The 17,467-nt window shown below is 42.9% G+C and overlaps 1 protein-coding gene across 19 annotated transcripts in view; it reads right to left on the bottom strand.

Moving 5' to 3' along the window:
• Positions 1-17,467, bottom strand: part of KLF12 (KLF transcription factor 12) — a 345,970-nt gene that overhangs the window by 51,435 nt on the left and 277,068 nt on the right. For 12 of the 19 annotated variants that reach the window (XM_065581116.1, XM_008178564.4, XM_008178562.4 and 9 more), the window contains one exon: positions 4,636-4,671. The exons of the other annotated variants lie outside the window; for them this stretch is intronic. In XM_065581116.1, the coding sequence (XP_065437188.1) occupies positions 4,636-4,671 (36 nt within the window). The remainder of the gene's footprint in view (positions 1-4,635; positions 4,672-17,467) is intronic. 19 annotated transcript variants of the gene reach the window in all.

Here is a 17,467-nt window from a genome sequence, read left to right as displayed (position 1 = left end):
GACCCTTGCCAATAATAACCCGCACTGTCACCCCAAACCCAGGAAGATCTAAATACAAAAATAAACACACAGAATTCATATTGTGTAATGTAAGCAACCCCATAATCGTATTTGGTAAATCATATCTAATGTAGGCCAGGATCCTACAAAGGCTTATGCAAGTGCTTAGTGTGAAGCACAAGTAGCCCCACTGAGCTCAACGGGACTATATACGTGCTTAGTATTAAGGATGTTCTTAAGTGTTTGTAGGATCAGAGCCTTAGACTGTAAACTACTCAGACCAGGTACCATGTTTTAAGTTCTCTGTTCAGCGTATATATGTCTATGGCCCTATACTCAAATGCAAGCCTGCAAATAAGGGTTAAAATGAAAAAAAAACAAAAACAAACAATGGAACCTTTTCTACATAAGAGATAAAAAGGAGCAGGTTCAGGAGATAAGTTAAATGATAGAGAAAAGCAATTTGATATCTTCCATTGTTGTACGTAGTGGAGTTTTAGCCATGTTGGTCCCACGATATCAGAGAAACAAGTGGGTGAGGTTATATGTTCTACTAGACCAGGGATCGGCAACCTTTGGCACGCGGCTCGCAAGGATAAGCACCCTGGTGGGCCGGGTCGGTTTGTTTACCTGCCGCGTCCGCAGGTTCGGCCGATTGCAGCTCCCACTGGCCACGGTTCACCGCTCCAGGCCAATGGGGGCGGCGGGAAGCAGCGGCCAGTACATCCCTCGGCCCGTGCCGCTTCCCGCAGCCAACACTGGCCTGGAGCGGCGAACTGCGGCGCATAGGAGCCGCGATCGGCCGAACCTGTGGATGCGGCAGGTAAACAAACCGGCCTGGCCCGCCAGGAGGCTTACCCTGGCGAGCCGCATGCCAAAGGTTGCCAATCCCTGTACTAGACCAAGTTCCATTGGTGAGAGAGACAAGCTCTCGAGCCACACAGAGATGAGCTCTAAGATATTACCTCACCCACCTTGTCTCTCTAGAGAAAAACTAGGCTTCCACTTTTACAGATTGTTTAATTATTCAACTCTCCTCTGCTGTTTTTGTTATCTAATACATACTCATGTTTATAAAACTGCAGTCTGAGTAAGGGACCAAGCAGGGTGTCTAGAGACAACAAAGAGCATGTTGACACCCTGGATATCAGACTTGTAATGAGACACTAATTTGGTTCAAAGCAGTAGTTTGGCAGAAACAACATACTTATAGACTATTAATAGAGAAAATTTTCACAGAAGCTGTGACCTTTATGCCTCGGCCTGGGCTTATAGCCCTGTCTCTATTACATTTAAGCAAATCATTGCAGCAAGACATCTTATTTGTACCTTTTTTTTTTTTTTAAATCACAATTGTAAGGCTTGAATTCCCACTGTAGAGCTATTGTGTATTACAAATACTGATGCAGCACAGAGGTCTACCACTGAAACATGACAGGAAAAAAGGCATTCTTTATGGCCAACTAAACCACAATGTCCTCCTGACCCTACCACAAATCTGCAGTCAACCTTAACTACCACAGATTTTAGCTGGAGGCCTCAGGTAGATTTGGGGAAAGTTAGCACTCTAGATGTTACAAGCTGTAACAGTTAAATGTGACCTAATATGTATGTAGGTAATAGCAGAGACACACACAAAACAAATCAGAAGACATGGAGTTGCGGAAGCAGCAACAAATAGGGGTACCTCTAAGTGGTTACCTCCTCCACATCAAAATTCACAATGTGTCCAAATGGGTTTATAGTTTCATTGATTCTAATTAGGCATTTCAAATATAGCATTTGCAAATGCTTGATGGAAAACATGTTTAAAAACACATCCAAGGGGATAGTTCCCTTGTTACTTCAGCTTTCATCTGCCAAGCCGTATGTTAACAAAAATGTTGATTGTTAAGGTCACAAAGACTAGAAGAGCCAACCCGAGATATGGCTGTCTTAAGGTCTTTTGTGAAAATAAGTGATTAGAGCCTGTAACTCAAGCAATCAAAACTGATAGTCTGCACTTGTGTATTTACATTTTTTAACTAGGATAGATCAACTGTTTTTGTAATTATTATTAATAATTTGTTTAGCACAGACAACATGCTTACTGCTTTAATTTACACCAAAATACACAGTCACTGCCTCAGACAGCACTCTAAAACATATCTACATAGGATAAAATTCTACTCTCATATAGAGATGTAATCTGATGTCAAGATTTACACCAGGGGAAAATTTTCCTGTAACTTTCCCCAGATCTACACTATAAACTTCATCAATATAATTACGTCACTCAGGGGTGTGAAAAACCCACACCCCTGAGCGACGAAGTTATACTGACCTAACCCCCAGTGCAGACAGCATTGTGTCGATGGGAGGCCTTCTCCCATCGAAACAGCTATTGCTTATCGCAGATGTGGATTAACTATGCGGATAGGAAAAGCTCTCCCGTCGGTGTAGTAGCGTCTTCACTGAAGTGCTACCGAGGTGCAGCTGCACCGCTGCAGCATTTTAAGTGTAGACCTGCCCTTTGTTTTTTCCTTCATTCAGCTTCCAAGTCCACAGGATGAGGTTCCTTAAATATAGCATTTTCAAGGTGTGATAGGGCCATTAACCAATCCTTTGCATTGTGATGTTCCTTAATGACTCATGCGATTTTGATAATTCTTCTGGATGGGCGGGAGGAGGGGACAATTCCTGTGCCTCGGTTCACAAGTTCAGAGCAAACATTTTCAAAGTTATAAAGCAAAACGTACATATTTCCTTATAGCATGGAATGCAACATTGCAACTGAGATTAATGCATGGAGCAATCTGCAAGCATTTCATAGAGTCTAAACATTAAATACATTCTTATAAGACTAATACCTATTTTGAGCAAAACTAACATACAGGTGAACTGGTCTGGTGTCCATCCAGTTATAACTTTGTCAGTTCTTAGAAAATGCCTGCAGCCTGGGCAAGAGCTGGCATCTGGCCTGTCAGCGTCACAATAGGTTAATATTAATGGGCTCCTTGCCCACAAAAAAAGGACAGAGTTACAGACCTCCTGGAAATTTATTAAATGACCATCCTTGACAGTTGACCATTGAAGATATGACCTTGATGATTCCATATTTGTTTCTGCTTTTAGATCATTTGTTGTTTCAGTGAAATATATACATTTACAAGTACAAAAATATGCGTGCCTCAAAGTAAACCAACTGGTATAGGTGTGCTGTCTACTGCAACAAAATAGCTATAAAGACTTCCAATTTGGTGCGCTGTATTTCAGACATATAAAAATATATTGCATGTCGTAACAAAGGACAGTTTTAAAATGCAAAATTCATAGGATCACAGACATTAGAAATAGAAAAGTCCTTTTGTGTCCTTTAGGCCATCTCACTAACAATGTACGATTGTTCTGTGCAATATATTCCCCAGTGTCTTGTTGAGTCCTATCTTAAATGGCTAGATAGTGGGGTTAGCGCCACTTCCTGTTGGAGACCATTCTCTAGCTGCATAGATCTCACTGTTAGGATATTATTCCTGAAAAACTCTGCACTTCGCATTGTGTCGCCTAGTAATAACCTTTTATAATCATCATTCCCCCTGGTGGTGGAAATTACATGGAGCCTATTTTATTCTAACTTCCATCACTGGCTTAAACTCTAACTGCTTATGCCAATGGAGGATCAGGCATAGTGCTCATCTCCACCACACCTTCTCTCATCCCTGCCCCACCCACACCAGGCCACCTTGACCCTCTTAGACTCAGGGTGGCATACCGCTATCATACAACCATCTATACCAAAACCCCTGGCCAGTCAATTATGTGACATGAAAAACAATTCATACAATAGCTTTACAAAAAGCAGAATTACAGTTATTGGCACTGTAACATAATGTAGAAAATATAAGATAACATATACTTAGATGACCAGTAATGTCATAGCTTGTGGAAAGCAACAGAGGGTCCTGTGGCACCTTTAAGACTAACAGAAGTATTGGGAGCATAAGCTTTCGTGGGTAAGAACCTCACTTCTTGCATCTGAAGAAGTGAGGTTCTTACCCACGAAAGCTTATGCTCCCAATACTTCTGTTAGTCTTAAAGGTGCCACAGGACCCACTGTTGCTTTTTACAGATTCAGATTAACACGGCTACCCCTCTGATAGCTTGTGGAAGGCAATAGCGACTAAAAGTGAAATACTATAATGATTGTGAAATTAAATTATTTTTAAATTTACATTTAACCCCCCATACACAATCCCATATCTAGTGCTATCTGTAAAGGGTAGGGAAATACCCAATGCTGTCTTGGATGGAAATAAAACAAAATCAAGGAGCATGATCCGAACATGACCAGACTGTCAATGTATTTCTGAACTGCTGTATACAACCTCAATATCCAGTGGTCTGCTAGAGAATTAAAGCCAGTTTTCACTTCCCTCAAGTTACTTCTGGTTCAAGTAAGGTTTCTTCCTAATATGGTCATAGCAGCCAATCAATTTTTTTTGCATTGCCTTATGTACCTTTCAAACACTAGAGCCAGATGGCTGTCTATTGCCACATTTATCGTAGAGAAACAATTGAAAAGTTAAACAGCATTGAATTAACAATGAAAACGATGATCAGTGTAATGAGATCATTGTAGGCTTGATTGTTACTGACCTCTGATGATTCTGAGCATAAGTGAAATGTACAATCCTAGAAAAAGCATATGTGTATTAAAAGTCAGATGTTATTTCTGTGCATATTCACAAATAATCAATTTACATTTCTCCTTTCCCTGCCTCAGTGGGTCTACTTTATGGCTCAGTTACCGACATTTAGCAATCATCTTTATTTTGTGTCTGTGTACCAAAAGCAAACAAACACAAAGCTTGACATAGTGCATGTGCCAAATTATTAATATTATCATTTTTATAGTACCTGAAAGGGGAATTGGTGCTTTACAGAACAATTAGAAAGACAAATTCTGTGCTCCAATGAGCTTCTCTAGTGTGAGACAAGACAACTAGTGGGGATTAATAAAAAACAGCAAGGAGGTGACAGAGAGAGGAAAGACATGGGTTATGGCAATAAGATTAGACAATTACTCAGTTTAGGCATGTATACTTATTGAGGCTTTAATTAAAGTTATCTATTGTTATTATTATTAACTCACTTTTTCAAATGAGGCTCAGTGAGTGTGGACATTCCGTAAGTATGTTTTCAGGAGCATAGTTTATTGTACTCTAAAGGATATCTTATTTCACTTACTTTTTGCAGCCTACAGACAGAAGATATATTTGAAGGACTTGCAGATTCCAAAGTAAATATGACTATGAAGGATTTACAGGTCAGTAAATAACAGCCACAGATTTTGAAGCTTTCATTGATTTCACAATGATGGAATGATAAAATCTGTGACAATGAGCCAAGATATACCACACTAAACAGCCTACCTCACTATACTGAATGTAAAGCAGCATGGACAAGTAATACAGTGGCTCCCTGTTAAGATCACCTTTTATAACATTACGATAGTGAACTCACTTTCAGCTGAGCTAGGAGAAGGTGTGATAGACTTGTGTCCCTTACTGACCCTTTTTTAGTTTTATGGGCTCATTATTCAGAAACTGAATTGCCTTCTCTTGTTAGTGTAGACAACATGGTCTAGTGGACAGGGACTAGACTGAGAGTGAAGACTGGGAGTAGGTCCCAGCTCCCACACAACCTCTGACATTACTTCCCTTTCCTGTGCTGAAGGAATTATGAATAGGGCCCTACCAATTTCATGGCCATGAAAAGCATGCCATGAACAGTGAAATAAGCCCTTTCCTGTGAAATCTGATCTCCCCGAAATCAGCTGGCCTGGGGAAGGACAGGACTTGTCCTTCCCCTGCACGGCTGTTATGGAGGGAGATCACACCCACCTCCACAGGCAGCGCAGAAGCTCTTGGGGTGCCCAGGCTTGGGGCTGCTGTGGCTCCTGCTCGGGCTCGGGGCACCCTAGCGCCAGGGCTTCCACCCACTGCCACCGCCACTGCTGCCCCCCCCCATGTAGCTCTTGCCAGGGCTCTGGGCTGACAGAGATGGGGGTGTAGTGGCTGCGGCTCCTGCCCAGGCTCAGGGACCTGGACTGGGAGCTGCCACCCCCCACAGCTCTAGTCCCTGCAGCTCCTGCCCGACTCGGGGCTGGGGGTGCCTGGCTCGGGGCTGCCCTCCCTTGGCTCCTGCCTGAGCTCAGGACGCCCGAGTTCCAGGGCTGCTGTTGTCCCCCCTTGCAGTTTCTGCTCAGGTTCTGGGCGCTTGAGCTCCTGGGAGTCTGTTCTCCTGTCCCTGTGGCTCCTGCCTGGGCTCTGGGCGCCCAGGCTTGGGGTTGCTGCCCCTGGCCCCCACGGCTCCAGCTGGGACTTGGGGCTTCCACCCCATGATTCCTGCCAAGGACCTGGGCTGGGAGCTGCCACCCCCCACCGCTCCAGCTGGGACAAGGGGTTTTGCGCCCCCCCCATCTCCTGCCCAAACTCCAGGCTTCTACCCCCTATCCCCCGTGGCTCCACCAGGGGCTCCAGGTGCCCAGGCTCAGGGCTTCCACCTCCCCTCCCAGCTCCTGCCTGGGCTCGGGGAGCCCGAGCTCAGGGCTTCAGCCCCCACAGCTCCTGCCAGTGCTGGGGCACCCGTTTTTCAAATTGTCCGGAGCCCTTGGGAACAGGGCCCCATAGGCTTATACATTAATCCACCACTGGCCCTGACTAGCAGCTAGGAGCTCTCGTCTGGGGCGCTGCCAGCAGCACTGGGGAGATCAGATCTACCTTCACCTCCGGGAACCTCCTCCAGCTGCAGGAAACGCCACACCTGCTGCCTTCAGAGCTGGGCTCTGATGGCAGCACAGACATGAGTATGGCAATCCTGCAATGTCCATATAACACCTTTGGGACGACCCCCTCCCTCCCCCCCCCCCCCACGATCCCCTTTTGTATCAGGAATCCTACTGTTGCAACACCTTGAAATTTCAGATGTAAACATGTGAAATTGACCAAAGTGAATCATGAATTTGATAGGGCCCTAATTATGAAGCCTTTTCTAGGCTCTGTGTTGCACTGGTCATTAACCGAGTAGTCAGTAAAGAGCCAGCAGTTCAGTAGAAAATACTTCTAACAATACAAGAATCCTGCCCATTCCATCCTCTGCTCTTTGGGATAGGGACCATCTGCATTTTGTGTATTATACAGGGCCAAGTACATTGTTGACTCTTTAAATAAATAACAATAATAACAAAGCCAGGGTATATATCAGTGGGCTACTGGTGCACTACTTTGCTGATGGAACTAAGCTGTTGGCTAGCAGCCTACTAATGCACAACCTGTTGTGGAGTATTGCTATAGTTACTGACCACCTTTTAACTTTAGGTTTCTCCAGTTGCCTGACAAACTGCAGAACTACATACCTTTCACAGACAGATGGAGTTCCAAACTCCTGGCTTAGTTAATGGGGCTACAGCCTGCTAAGCTGCACAATCATTACTAAATATGTTAATGTATCACATTCCACTTTACTCTCATTACTGTGTGCATTCTTGGTTTGCATACAGCAAGAGAAAGTTCAGCCATTACAAATGCTTGGTTCGTGCACATCTGTTGCAACATTTCATTTCCACCACATGAGTTGATATAGGCTTCCCAGTCAATTTCTTCAGACAGCCAACTCTTGTTGAGGTGTGTTGCAGGACTACACTACTGTCACAGAGTCCAGCTTTCAACAAAAGGTTAAATGGAAAAATCTACCTTCCAGTCACTTTAGTCTTCAAACTGGCAGCCTAGAGCCCCCAAGTCTGACCTGTACCTCATTTGGTACAGGGGTGTAACATCTGAAGTAGGGGATTGCTTGTGAGACGTATGCCATCAGCGATGAAGGCTGGTCCAAAATATCACTTTGGGCATTATGCAAGGTGAACCGGTCCAGCGAGAACCCTGAAAATGATGGCTAATACAGGTGGGAAAGATGCAGGGCACGAGCTGCACCTAGCTACCTGAGATGAAGGAAATTGCTGAGAAAGACTCAACAGCTCGGGTGTAATACTGTGAACGCAGTACTGGTAGACCGGGAAAAGGTTTGCATTACTGTGCCTCCGTCTCAATACCTGGGGCAAGGTATTCTTTGGGACAATCGTTTGCTCTTGGTTTTGATCAATGTGAGTAACTCGGCACTCAGCACTGGGGTTAAAACCACTGCTCTACTCTCAGTTTATAATGCCCTGTTGATGCCATCTTCCTCTAGTGCACTTGTGATGGGCTCGCGCCAAAGCCCCCCCGGGGACATGTCCTGTAATGTCAGCAGGCGCGTCTGCAGTATACTGTGACAACGTATTCAATCGTAGCTGGGATCTCTGCCAATCCATCAAAATTGCAACCTGGAATATTGCAATTCTTTACAGACGTGGTCATCAGGTCATTATCTCATGCGAAATGGACCGTCTTGGCATATCAATTGCAGGCCTAACAGAAGCAAGGCTGATAGATCATGGACACAACAAGGTGAGAGATTCATTACTTCTGTATTTTGGTGATCCTAACCACTTACATGGGGTAGCATTACTACTGTGAGGCAAGGCCAAGTCCTCCTTGATAACTTGGACACCCATGTCTTCTCGACTACTTATTGTACGTCTTAAACATTGGCATGGTCACTTCACTGTCATAGTAGCCCATGCGCCGACAAAGGAATCTGCTGATTTAGTCAGAGATCACTTCTATGATCAATTGGAATCTCCAGTATGTACTGCCCCTCCACATGATAATTTTATGACCCTGGGCGACCTAAATGTAGTTACTGGCACCCTCTGAACTGGGCTTGAATAGATTATTGGCCATTAAGGTTCAGGTATACCCAACGATAACTCCTGCCACTTGCTCATGTTCTGTGCCTCCCAGAGTCTTTCCATTCTTGGGTCTTGGTTCAAGTGGCGACGCATATACCGGATGTCCTGGATCTCTCAGGGTGGTGTCACTCAGAAGGAGTTTGACCGCAACATCACATGTGATAGGTGTCTCTTCACCTCTTGCAGAGTATATTGCAGTGTGGAATGTGCCGTGAACACAGATTACCAGCTAGTGGTTGCCCATATGGTGCTGCTGCTGCTTCGACGAGAAAATACACCCTCTGCGATGATGAAGAAGTTTGACAACGATGCACTTCTCCATGTGCTGGGTTTAGCCAACAGATTTTGTATTGACATCAGCAATAGACTCTCAGTGCCAGCTGACCTGCCAGACAACGTTGAAGTCGCCTGTTCTCTTCCATCCTCTACCAATCTGCCAAGCAGAGAATTGGCTACAGGAGCCCAGCACATCAACTATGGCCATCAGAGGAGCCTTCCAGACAATTAAATTGAAGACCACAGCCCTCCAGTATGGTGATAATTAGCTGAAGTGAAAGTTCAACACCCTGGCACTTCATGATCGTGAGGAATATTATAACCAAGTAGCAGATGATGTTGAACTCAGCTAAGCCAGGAGATACTTAAAGGCAGCATTCAGCATGATCTGCAGTCTCAAAGATCAAGAGGTATTCGCTATGAATGCCATCTTGAACAACAGACCATGTTTTATGGTCAAAGACAAAGTTGCAAAATCTAGGATCAGGTCCATCCACAACTCCAATCTCTTTGAATAATGAAACTGTCGAAGAAGTTCCAGCTTTTGCTATTTGGGTTTTATACTCACGAGTTCCTCCAACTCTCACATGGAGGTTCTCCACCAGATTGCCATCACAGCATCTGCCATGGGTTGTTTACAATGGATATGGAATCATCATCATCATCTTGGCATGACAACCAAGTTCAGGATCTATTCAAGATGTACCCTGTCCATACTGCTGTACAGTTGTGAAACACTGATACTAGGCCGCTCAGACTGGGGAAACCTGGAGGCTTTCCACACAAAATGCCAACTTTGTATATTGGGCATAAAGTGGAATGACTTCATTTTGCACGTTTGCTGTCGCTCCAGTCTACAGACTCCTGGGCCGTTGTCTGCAGACGGCATTTTATGCTTTTCAGACATGTCGCGAGAATGCCACAAGACATTCCAGTGAATGCCGTTCTCTGGGTGGCTTGTAACATCTGGGATAAAATTCCACTGACCGAGGGGTGGAGGCAGCCCAGAGTCAGACCCCTTATTACATGGGTGCATCAAATCTGTTCCGCAATTGGACTCTCGGACCTTTGCAATTGCACAGGAACGGATCAAATGGCAAACGCTCGCTACGGCCAACCATTTGGCTAAGTGCTGAAGAGGAGATGAAGAAGAGCACACAGTCTGTTGTCCATGACAGGTAATGTAGCTTCCATTTTTATAAAGCACAAATGGAGTTTGGTATATCGTCAGTTTGTAAAGGATTAAGGCTATCAAGTATCTAAACCAAGGACATCAGGCTGCATTGTAAATGTAACCCATGCAGTTAGGATTTCTGAGAACACAACATATCACAATAATGTGATATGCTGACAGGTTTTAAGGGACTAATCTAAGTCCTGGAGGTAATGATTTGGAACTGTCTTCCTTAAGCCATTGTGGTTTTTTAAATACAGCTTAGTTTACATCTTAGCTTACATTAAACTATCTTTTTAAATTTGCCTCATCCATTGAAACTATTTTGAGGATTCCTGGAAGGTTTGTGTGTCCGCTAAAACTGCTTCTGCAATTGTCTGCTCAGGCTGCACCTCTCGCTGCACTAGCTAATTATTACAGTATTTTGCCTTGCTGCTGCAGCATCCACCCCTTGTTCCAGAATTCAAGATGATCCTTGTTCAAGGGAGCCACGTTACTTTCAGTCTGGCTGAGTACACCACTCTTTATGTCACAAATAAGCCCCTTATTTTAAAGAAAAAAGTTAAAATGAATTGCTAAATTGCTGTAAACTAATCTTCATGTATATGAGACTTAGGGTGTTAGGTCAGCAATTTACTTAAATCCCTATTTTTCCACAGTGTTTAGACTGGATATTATTTTATAGCAGATAATATAATTTTGTTCTAGCTCCTTAAAAGGACCAACCACAGTCTCCCTTTAAAACCAAAGTGCACCTTTGCACTTGTGCAGCCTGTATTCTTTTAGGATCCTTTATTAACATTCTTTCCCTTACATGCTGTTCAATGGCTGCCACAGCTGAGCTGTTCTGCACAGATTTTCTGCTCAGTATGGGGCAGGGTGTGTTAATTACAAAGAAAGATGGAGACAGGCCAGACAGCCCCTCTGATGAACTGTCTCATACATGCGCAGCCTACTTCCTGCTGTTTTGCAGCTACAAAGATCACCTGTTGGTGTTGGCATTCACCCAAGCTGGGGCCTTGCGGAAATGACAGAATCAGCTAGAAATGAGAGCCAGCTCATATTCCAGCTACCCAAATGAGAGAAATACAAAAACAGATGATTGCAATGTGACCTAGCTGCTTCATATAGGAGCCAAGGGGGGGGGGGGAAGAGGGGGGAAATGTAGAAAACAATCATTTAAAAGAAAGCTCTGCTTATACTGGGTCTCTGACTGCTGCTATTTTCTCTCCACACCCACAACAGAAAAACACTTCTTCACATTAATAGCTGCCCATGGGGAGAACTAACTCTCTCCCTTCTGCCCCTGCTAGGGATGTTGGATGCTCCCTACCTTAAATAAAAGATTATAAACAAAGATCCATATATTTTACTTACATAATCGGCTAACTCCAACAGAGACCTCTCTGTACTGGCTGGTCGTACATGATAATTTAAAGAAAGCCTACAAATTCGGGTCCCAGACTCCTCTGTCCCTCACCATCAAAAACAATATGCAAACCTACCCCTCACTGAAATTCATACCTGTGCAGGAGAAAGACTATGCGCCATTTAAGTTTCATTTCATACTTCTAGTCAGAAAGGCAGATTAACAGTAATTAAATCAAAAAGATAACTGATATAGGCTGTCTTTTTAAATATAGGAATGTTGCCTTTTAAATGATAAAATACTTCTATGCAAGATTCTGGTCATATACTATACTTCCAGAAGATAGACTTCAAACAAGGCATTGCAAGCTATTTACAATATGTATTTACCCAAAGCAGCAATATTCATGACATTCAAAATGTTTAGTGGAATATCTCTGACCCTGAGTTCAAACATGTTTTGACATAATAAATACACATTCTCTAGTATGGCTTAACTGTCTTTAAAAGAGTTCCAAAGAGGTTCTTTTTTTGCCCAGTAATTCTTTGGAAAAAAAAAAAAGGTAAGTGAATATTAATTTTTGAAAAGGCAGGGTTTTCTTTTCCAAGCAATGGAATGAGCCCCAGCGCCTATTTCTTGCTGAGAAAACACTTCATGAATAATCAGTGCATATTCCAGTTCCCCAATAAGCACCAATTCTTCAAACCCTCGGAGCATCAGGAAGCTCTTGTGACTTTGGCGTTTCAACTGTGACACTTCTTGCCTTACCCTCCTCTATTTTAACACATAGCTTCTGGCAGCTAGGCAGGTAACCAGAAACCAAACCCTAGTAGTGAGAGCAAGCATGGCCTAATTTGCACATTATGAATTATTCAGGAGTTCCTGATTCCTGCACCTGCACAGAGGCAGGAAACTTGCAAGGAATGAGCATTACTCTTCTCTTGGGTTTACACAAGCTCAATTACTGCTCAGCCACTTTGTTCTGTAACTAGGGGTTTCGGGTCTCGTATTAACCAATGAAAATGGAAAAAAAAATTCTCACAGCATCAAAAAACAGGGCAATCATTCAACCTCTTTTGAGGTAAACAAATTCTATCAGAACGTAGCATTATCTTACACATGCTAATCCAGATCAAAGCACAGACACAAGAAACTGAATATACACCATAAAGAATGTGTCTACCAGCTACTCTATTTAGATATTTATTCAGCTGTACAAGACAGCACATTTATACATTTTCCTAGCTCAGAGCTGCAAGTATTTCACTTGGTAACTTGACCATTCAGATTTTTTCCCTCCAAAGTCTGCAGATATAGCTTGGATAAATTATCCACCTCGGCAGTCTGGCTAAGATCAGGGGTCCTATCAGTTTAATGTTAAAAATGTCCTCTCTTGAGAGAGTATGTCCTGAATTTTCAAGAGGATGGATTTAATGAGCAAATAGGTGTTTTCCATCTTCAGCTACTATAAGCTTTGTCAAAGAGTAAGTGACTGTGATGCTGGTAAACCAGGTGCCAGCTCTTGCCAAGGCTGCAGGCATCAGCTGAGCACTGACAAATTCATAGCTGGAAATCAGCTCACTTGTATGTTAGTATTGCTCATGATAGGTGTTAGACTTGTAAGGATGTGTTTAGACTCTATAAAATGCTTGTAAAATGCTGCATTCATTAATCTCACTTGTAATGTCTGCATCCCGTTCTATAAGGTAATATGTAAGTTTTGCTTTATAACTGTAAAAATCCCTATTCTGAACTTGTGAACCCAGGCAGCAGAAGTGGTTCCCCTGCACATCAGGAAGGGCTATCAAAACTAAATGGGCCATTGTGAAATATCACAATACAAACACTGGGTTAATGGCCCTTTCACACCTGTGCTATGTGCAAGAAGGCTCATCCTATCAGCTTGATTTCTGGAAATAAAGATAGCTGCCATGAAAATTCTTCATCTCCTTGCTGTTTGGACTCTCAGAGGACTGGAGTTAGGAAAGAAAAGTAGAGATCCCCAAGTTCAACCTGGGTTAGCCCTAAAAGACATTCAGTGCCGACAGATTACTGCATCTCTGTCACATGTTGGAACCACAGACTAAACTATATATGGTGTCTACTTTTAACCTGTAAATACACCTCTACCCCAATATAACGAACCCGATATAACCACGAATTTGGATATAACGCGGTAAAGCAGCGCTCTGGGGGGGGGGCGGGGCTGCGCGCTCCAGCAGATCAAAGCAAGTTCAATATAACGCGGTTTCACCTATAACACGGTATGATTTTTTGGCTCCCGAGGACAGCGTTATATCGGGGTAGAGGTGTTATTCTCTAATTTCCTTTCCTAGTTAATAAATCCTTAGTTAGTTTACTATAGGACTGGGTCTTTGGTACGAGATCTGAGGTACAAATTGACCTGGCGTAAGTGACTGGTCTCTTGGGACTGGGAGGAACCTGAATCTTTTGTGATCTTTGGTATAAGTGACCATTTATCACTTAGTCCATCTTGTCTAGGTGGCAAGATAGACTGGCGTGCCTAAGGGGGACTGTCTGTGACTCCATGGTAAGACTGCTATAGTGCTTCAGGAGTTTACATTTGTTACTGGGTTGGTGAAATCTAATTATAGACCCTACCACCAGTTTGGGGTGTCTGTCCTGTTTTTGACAGTCTGCCCTGAGGTTGGCACTCATGGTCGTGAACCACTCCAGGCAGAGTGACAGTGACATCTAACAATAAATCCAAATATGACCCAGAATCATTCAACTCTAGAAAGTAAATATAAACATCTGCAGAGAGCTGACAATCAAATTAGTATTATGAACATTTGAAGATAAATGTGAAATATTTTTTAAATAAAGGATATGAAACACACAGATGTAAAAGCATTAAGTCAATGCTAAGCAAAAACTTCTATACTGCATCTCCTGTTCCTACTCTCATTGCATAGCTGTGGGGTTTGTTCTTTAATGCACCAGCACCAACAGAGTCCTCAGTTAAAAGATCTGCTCATTAATCACAGGCAGCTAAGCATCCTGCTTTGACTGGTTCAGTAAAAGATCTGCAGCAACTGATAATACAACCTTTTTAATCCTCTGTTTCAATGGAACAAGTCTAACACAAGCCTTAAGTATTCAGGAAGGTACAGTCAATCCTTTTCAAACCTTCACTCTTCTTCTTCTTTCAGTGCCTAAATAAATTAATTCAGACTTCTTTCAATGCCGAATGCATGATTGGTCCTACATTGCCACTATCTCATTCCTAGCCAATAACAGGTTGTCTGGGTCTTTTAAAAATTATTTTAATCAGGCATGTAAACATGTTGTATTCTTTGATGCTCTTTCATTCAGCATCATTAATCCTCAGCATGAAATCAATAGACTTAAAACATTTAATCATGTAAAAATGCAACCTACAAATCCACAAATGACTTTCGTTCATCACGTGCACGGACAAATACTCTATAAGTTAGAGACTATGCCTCTCTTGCTGCCTTGGGGATCAGGCTAGTGTCTCATAGAAATAAATAGATTCCCTCTCTCTAGATATCTGCCAATAAAAAAGAATAGCCATTAATGAGGGGAAAATGTGATTGTTTGCTAAGTCATCATTTCCCCTGTCCTGGGGTCACATTGGTCTGATGAGATGGTCCCCTACTTATACTAATGTAGAGATTTTTTTAAACTTTGTTTTGTTGTAGTAACTAGGTCACAGAGTCTACTGCATGTGCATTAAAGGAAAATATCTTCCTCCCTACAGTGATTTAATCCTTAGCACATCACTAATTATACACATAAAAACAACATATATGGACAAGAACCACTATTTTTGTTTTGTTTTACTAAAAGAGAATTTGCCCCCAGGTCATTCCCTCTAACATGTGAAGTCCAGGGGCAAAGGAGAGATTTGCTGGGAAAATTTTGACAACATCTCACTGTGTACAGCAACACAAAGAAGCCTTTAGAGGGTTTCCTATGGGTAAGATCCTCCGAACCCATCAGGATATAGAAAGCAACTAAAATCTCATCAACAAGTCAGAAATATATGGCTGGAGTATAAACATGAAGAGCCATTGATTCCTATCTGTGGGGGATTAAAAGGAATGGAAGAAGTAAACAGGGAAGAAGGATAAAAGTAAGAGTAGTTGAATTTGGTCATATTAATCACAATTAAAAGATTAACATGTGAATAATGTTTTTTAAAAAGTGCAGGCAACTATATGAATATCCTATGTCTCCAATATAGTAAAATCCATTCTCCTACTGTAAGTGACTGACGGAATGAAAACTTTATAACAAGTTTATTTGGGTATAAGCTTTTGTGGGCTAAAACCCACTTCATCAGATGCATGGAGTGGAAAATACAGTAGGAAGATATATATATAGCAGTACATGAAAAGATTGGAATTGCCTTACCCAGTGGGGGGGAGGGGTCGAGACAAATCAATTACTGTGGGCTATTATCAACAGGATGAAAAATCACTTTTGTAGTGGTAATCAGGGTGGCTCATTTCAAACGGTTAACAAGAAGGTGTGAGTAACAGTAGGGGCAAATTAGTATGGGGAAATTGTGTTTTTTTAAGTTCGTGTAGTGACTCATCCACTCCCAGTCTTTATTCAGGCCTAATGTAATGGTGTCCAGTTTGCAAATTAATTCCAGTTCTGCAGTTTCTCATTGGAGTCTGTTTTTGAAGTTTTGTTGTTGAAGGATTGCCACTTTTAAATCTGTAATTGAGTGTCCAGGGAGGATGAAGTGTTCTCCGACTGGTTTTTGAATGTTATAATTCTTGATGTCTGATTTGTGTCCATTTATTCTTTTGCATAGAGACTGTCTGGTTTGGCCAATGTACATGGCAGGGGGGCATTGCTGGCACATGATGGCATATATCACATTGGTAGATGTGCAGGTGAATGAGCTCCTGATGGTGTGACTGATGTGATTAGGTCCTATGATGGTGTCCCTTGAATAGATATGTGGACAGAGTTGGCAACAGGGTTTGTTGCAGGGATAGGTTCCTGGGTTAGTGTTTTTGTTGTGTGATGCGTTGTTGCTGGTGAGTATTTGCTTCAGGTTGGGGGGCTGTCTGTAAGCGAGGACTGGCCTGTCTCCCAAGGTCTGTGAGAGTGAAGATCGTCCTTCAGACTAGGTTTTAGATCCTTGATGATGCGCTGGAGAGATTTTAGTTGGGGGCTGAAGATGACAGCTAGTGGAGTTCTGTTACTTTCTTTGTTGGGCCTGTCCTGTAGTAGGTGACTTCTGTGTACCCTTCTGGCTCTGTCGATCTGTTTCTTCACTTCAGCAGGTGGGTATTGTAGTTTTAAGAACGCTTGATAGAGATCCTGTAGGTGTTTGTCTCTGTCTGAGGGACTGGAGCAAATGCGGTTGTATCTTAGAGCTTGGCTGTAGACAATGGATTGTGTGATGCGGTCTGGATGAAAGCTGGAGGCATGTAGGTAAGTATAGCGGTCAGTAGGTTTCCGGTATAGGGTGGTGTTTATGTGACCATTGCTTATTTGCACTGTAGTGTCCAGGAAGTGGATCTCTTGTCTGGACTGGTCCAGGCTGAGGTTGATGGTGGGGTGGAAATTGTTGAAATCCTGGTGGAATTCCTCAAGGGCTTCTTTCCAGTGGGTCCAGATGATTAAGATGTCATCAATGTAGCAAAAGTAGAGTAGGGGCGTTAGGGGACGAGTGCTGAGGAAGCATTGTTCTAAGTCAGCCATAAAAATGTTGGCATTCTGTGGGGCCATGTGGGTACCCATAGCAGTGCCACTGATTTGGAGATATACATTGTCCCCCAATGTGCAATAGTTGTGGGTGAGGACAAAGTCACAA

Source organism: Chrysemys picta, chromosome 1 (genome assembly GCF_011386835.1).
Source record: "Chrysemys picta bellii isolate R12L10 chromosome 1, ASM1138683v2, whole genome shotgun sequence".
Lineage (NCBI taxonomy): Eukaryota > Metazoa > Chordata > Testudines > Emydidae > Chrysemys > Chrysemys picta.
This window is presented reverse-complemented; position numbering and strand designations above follow the sequence as displayed.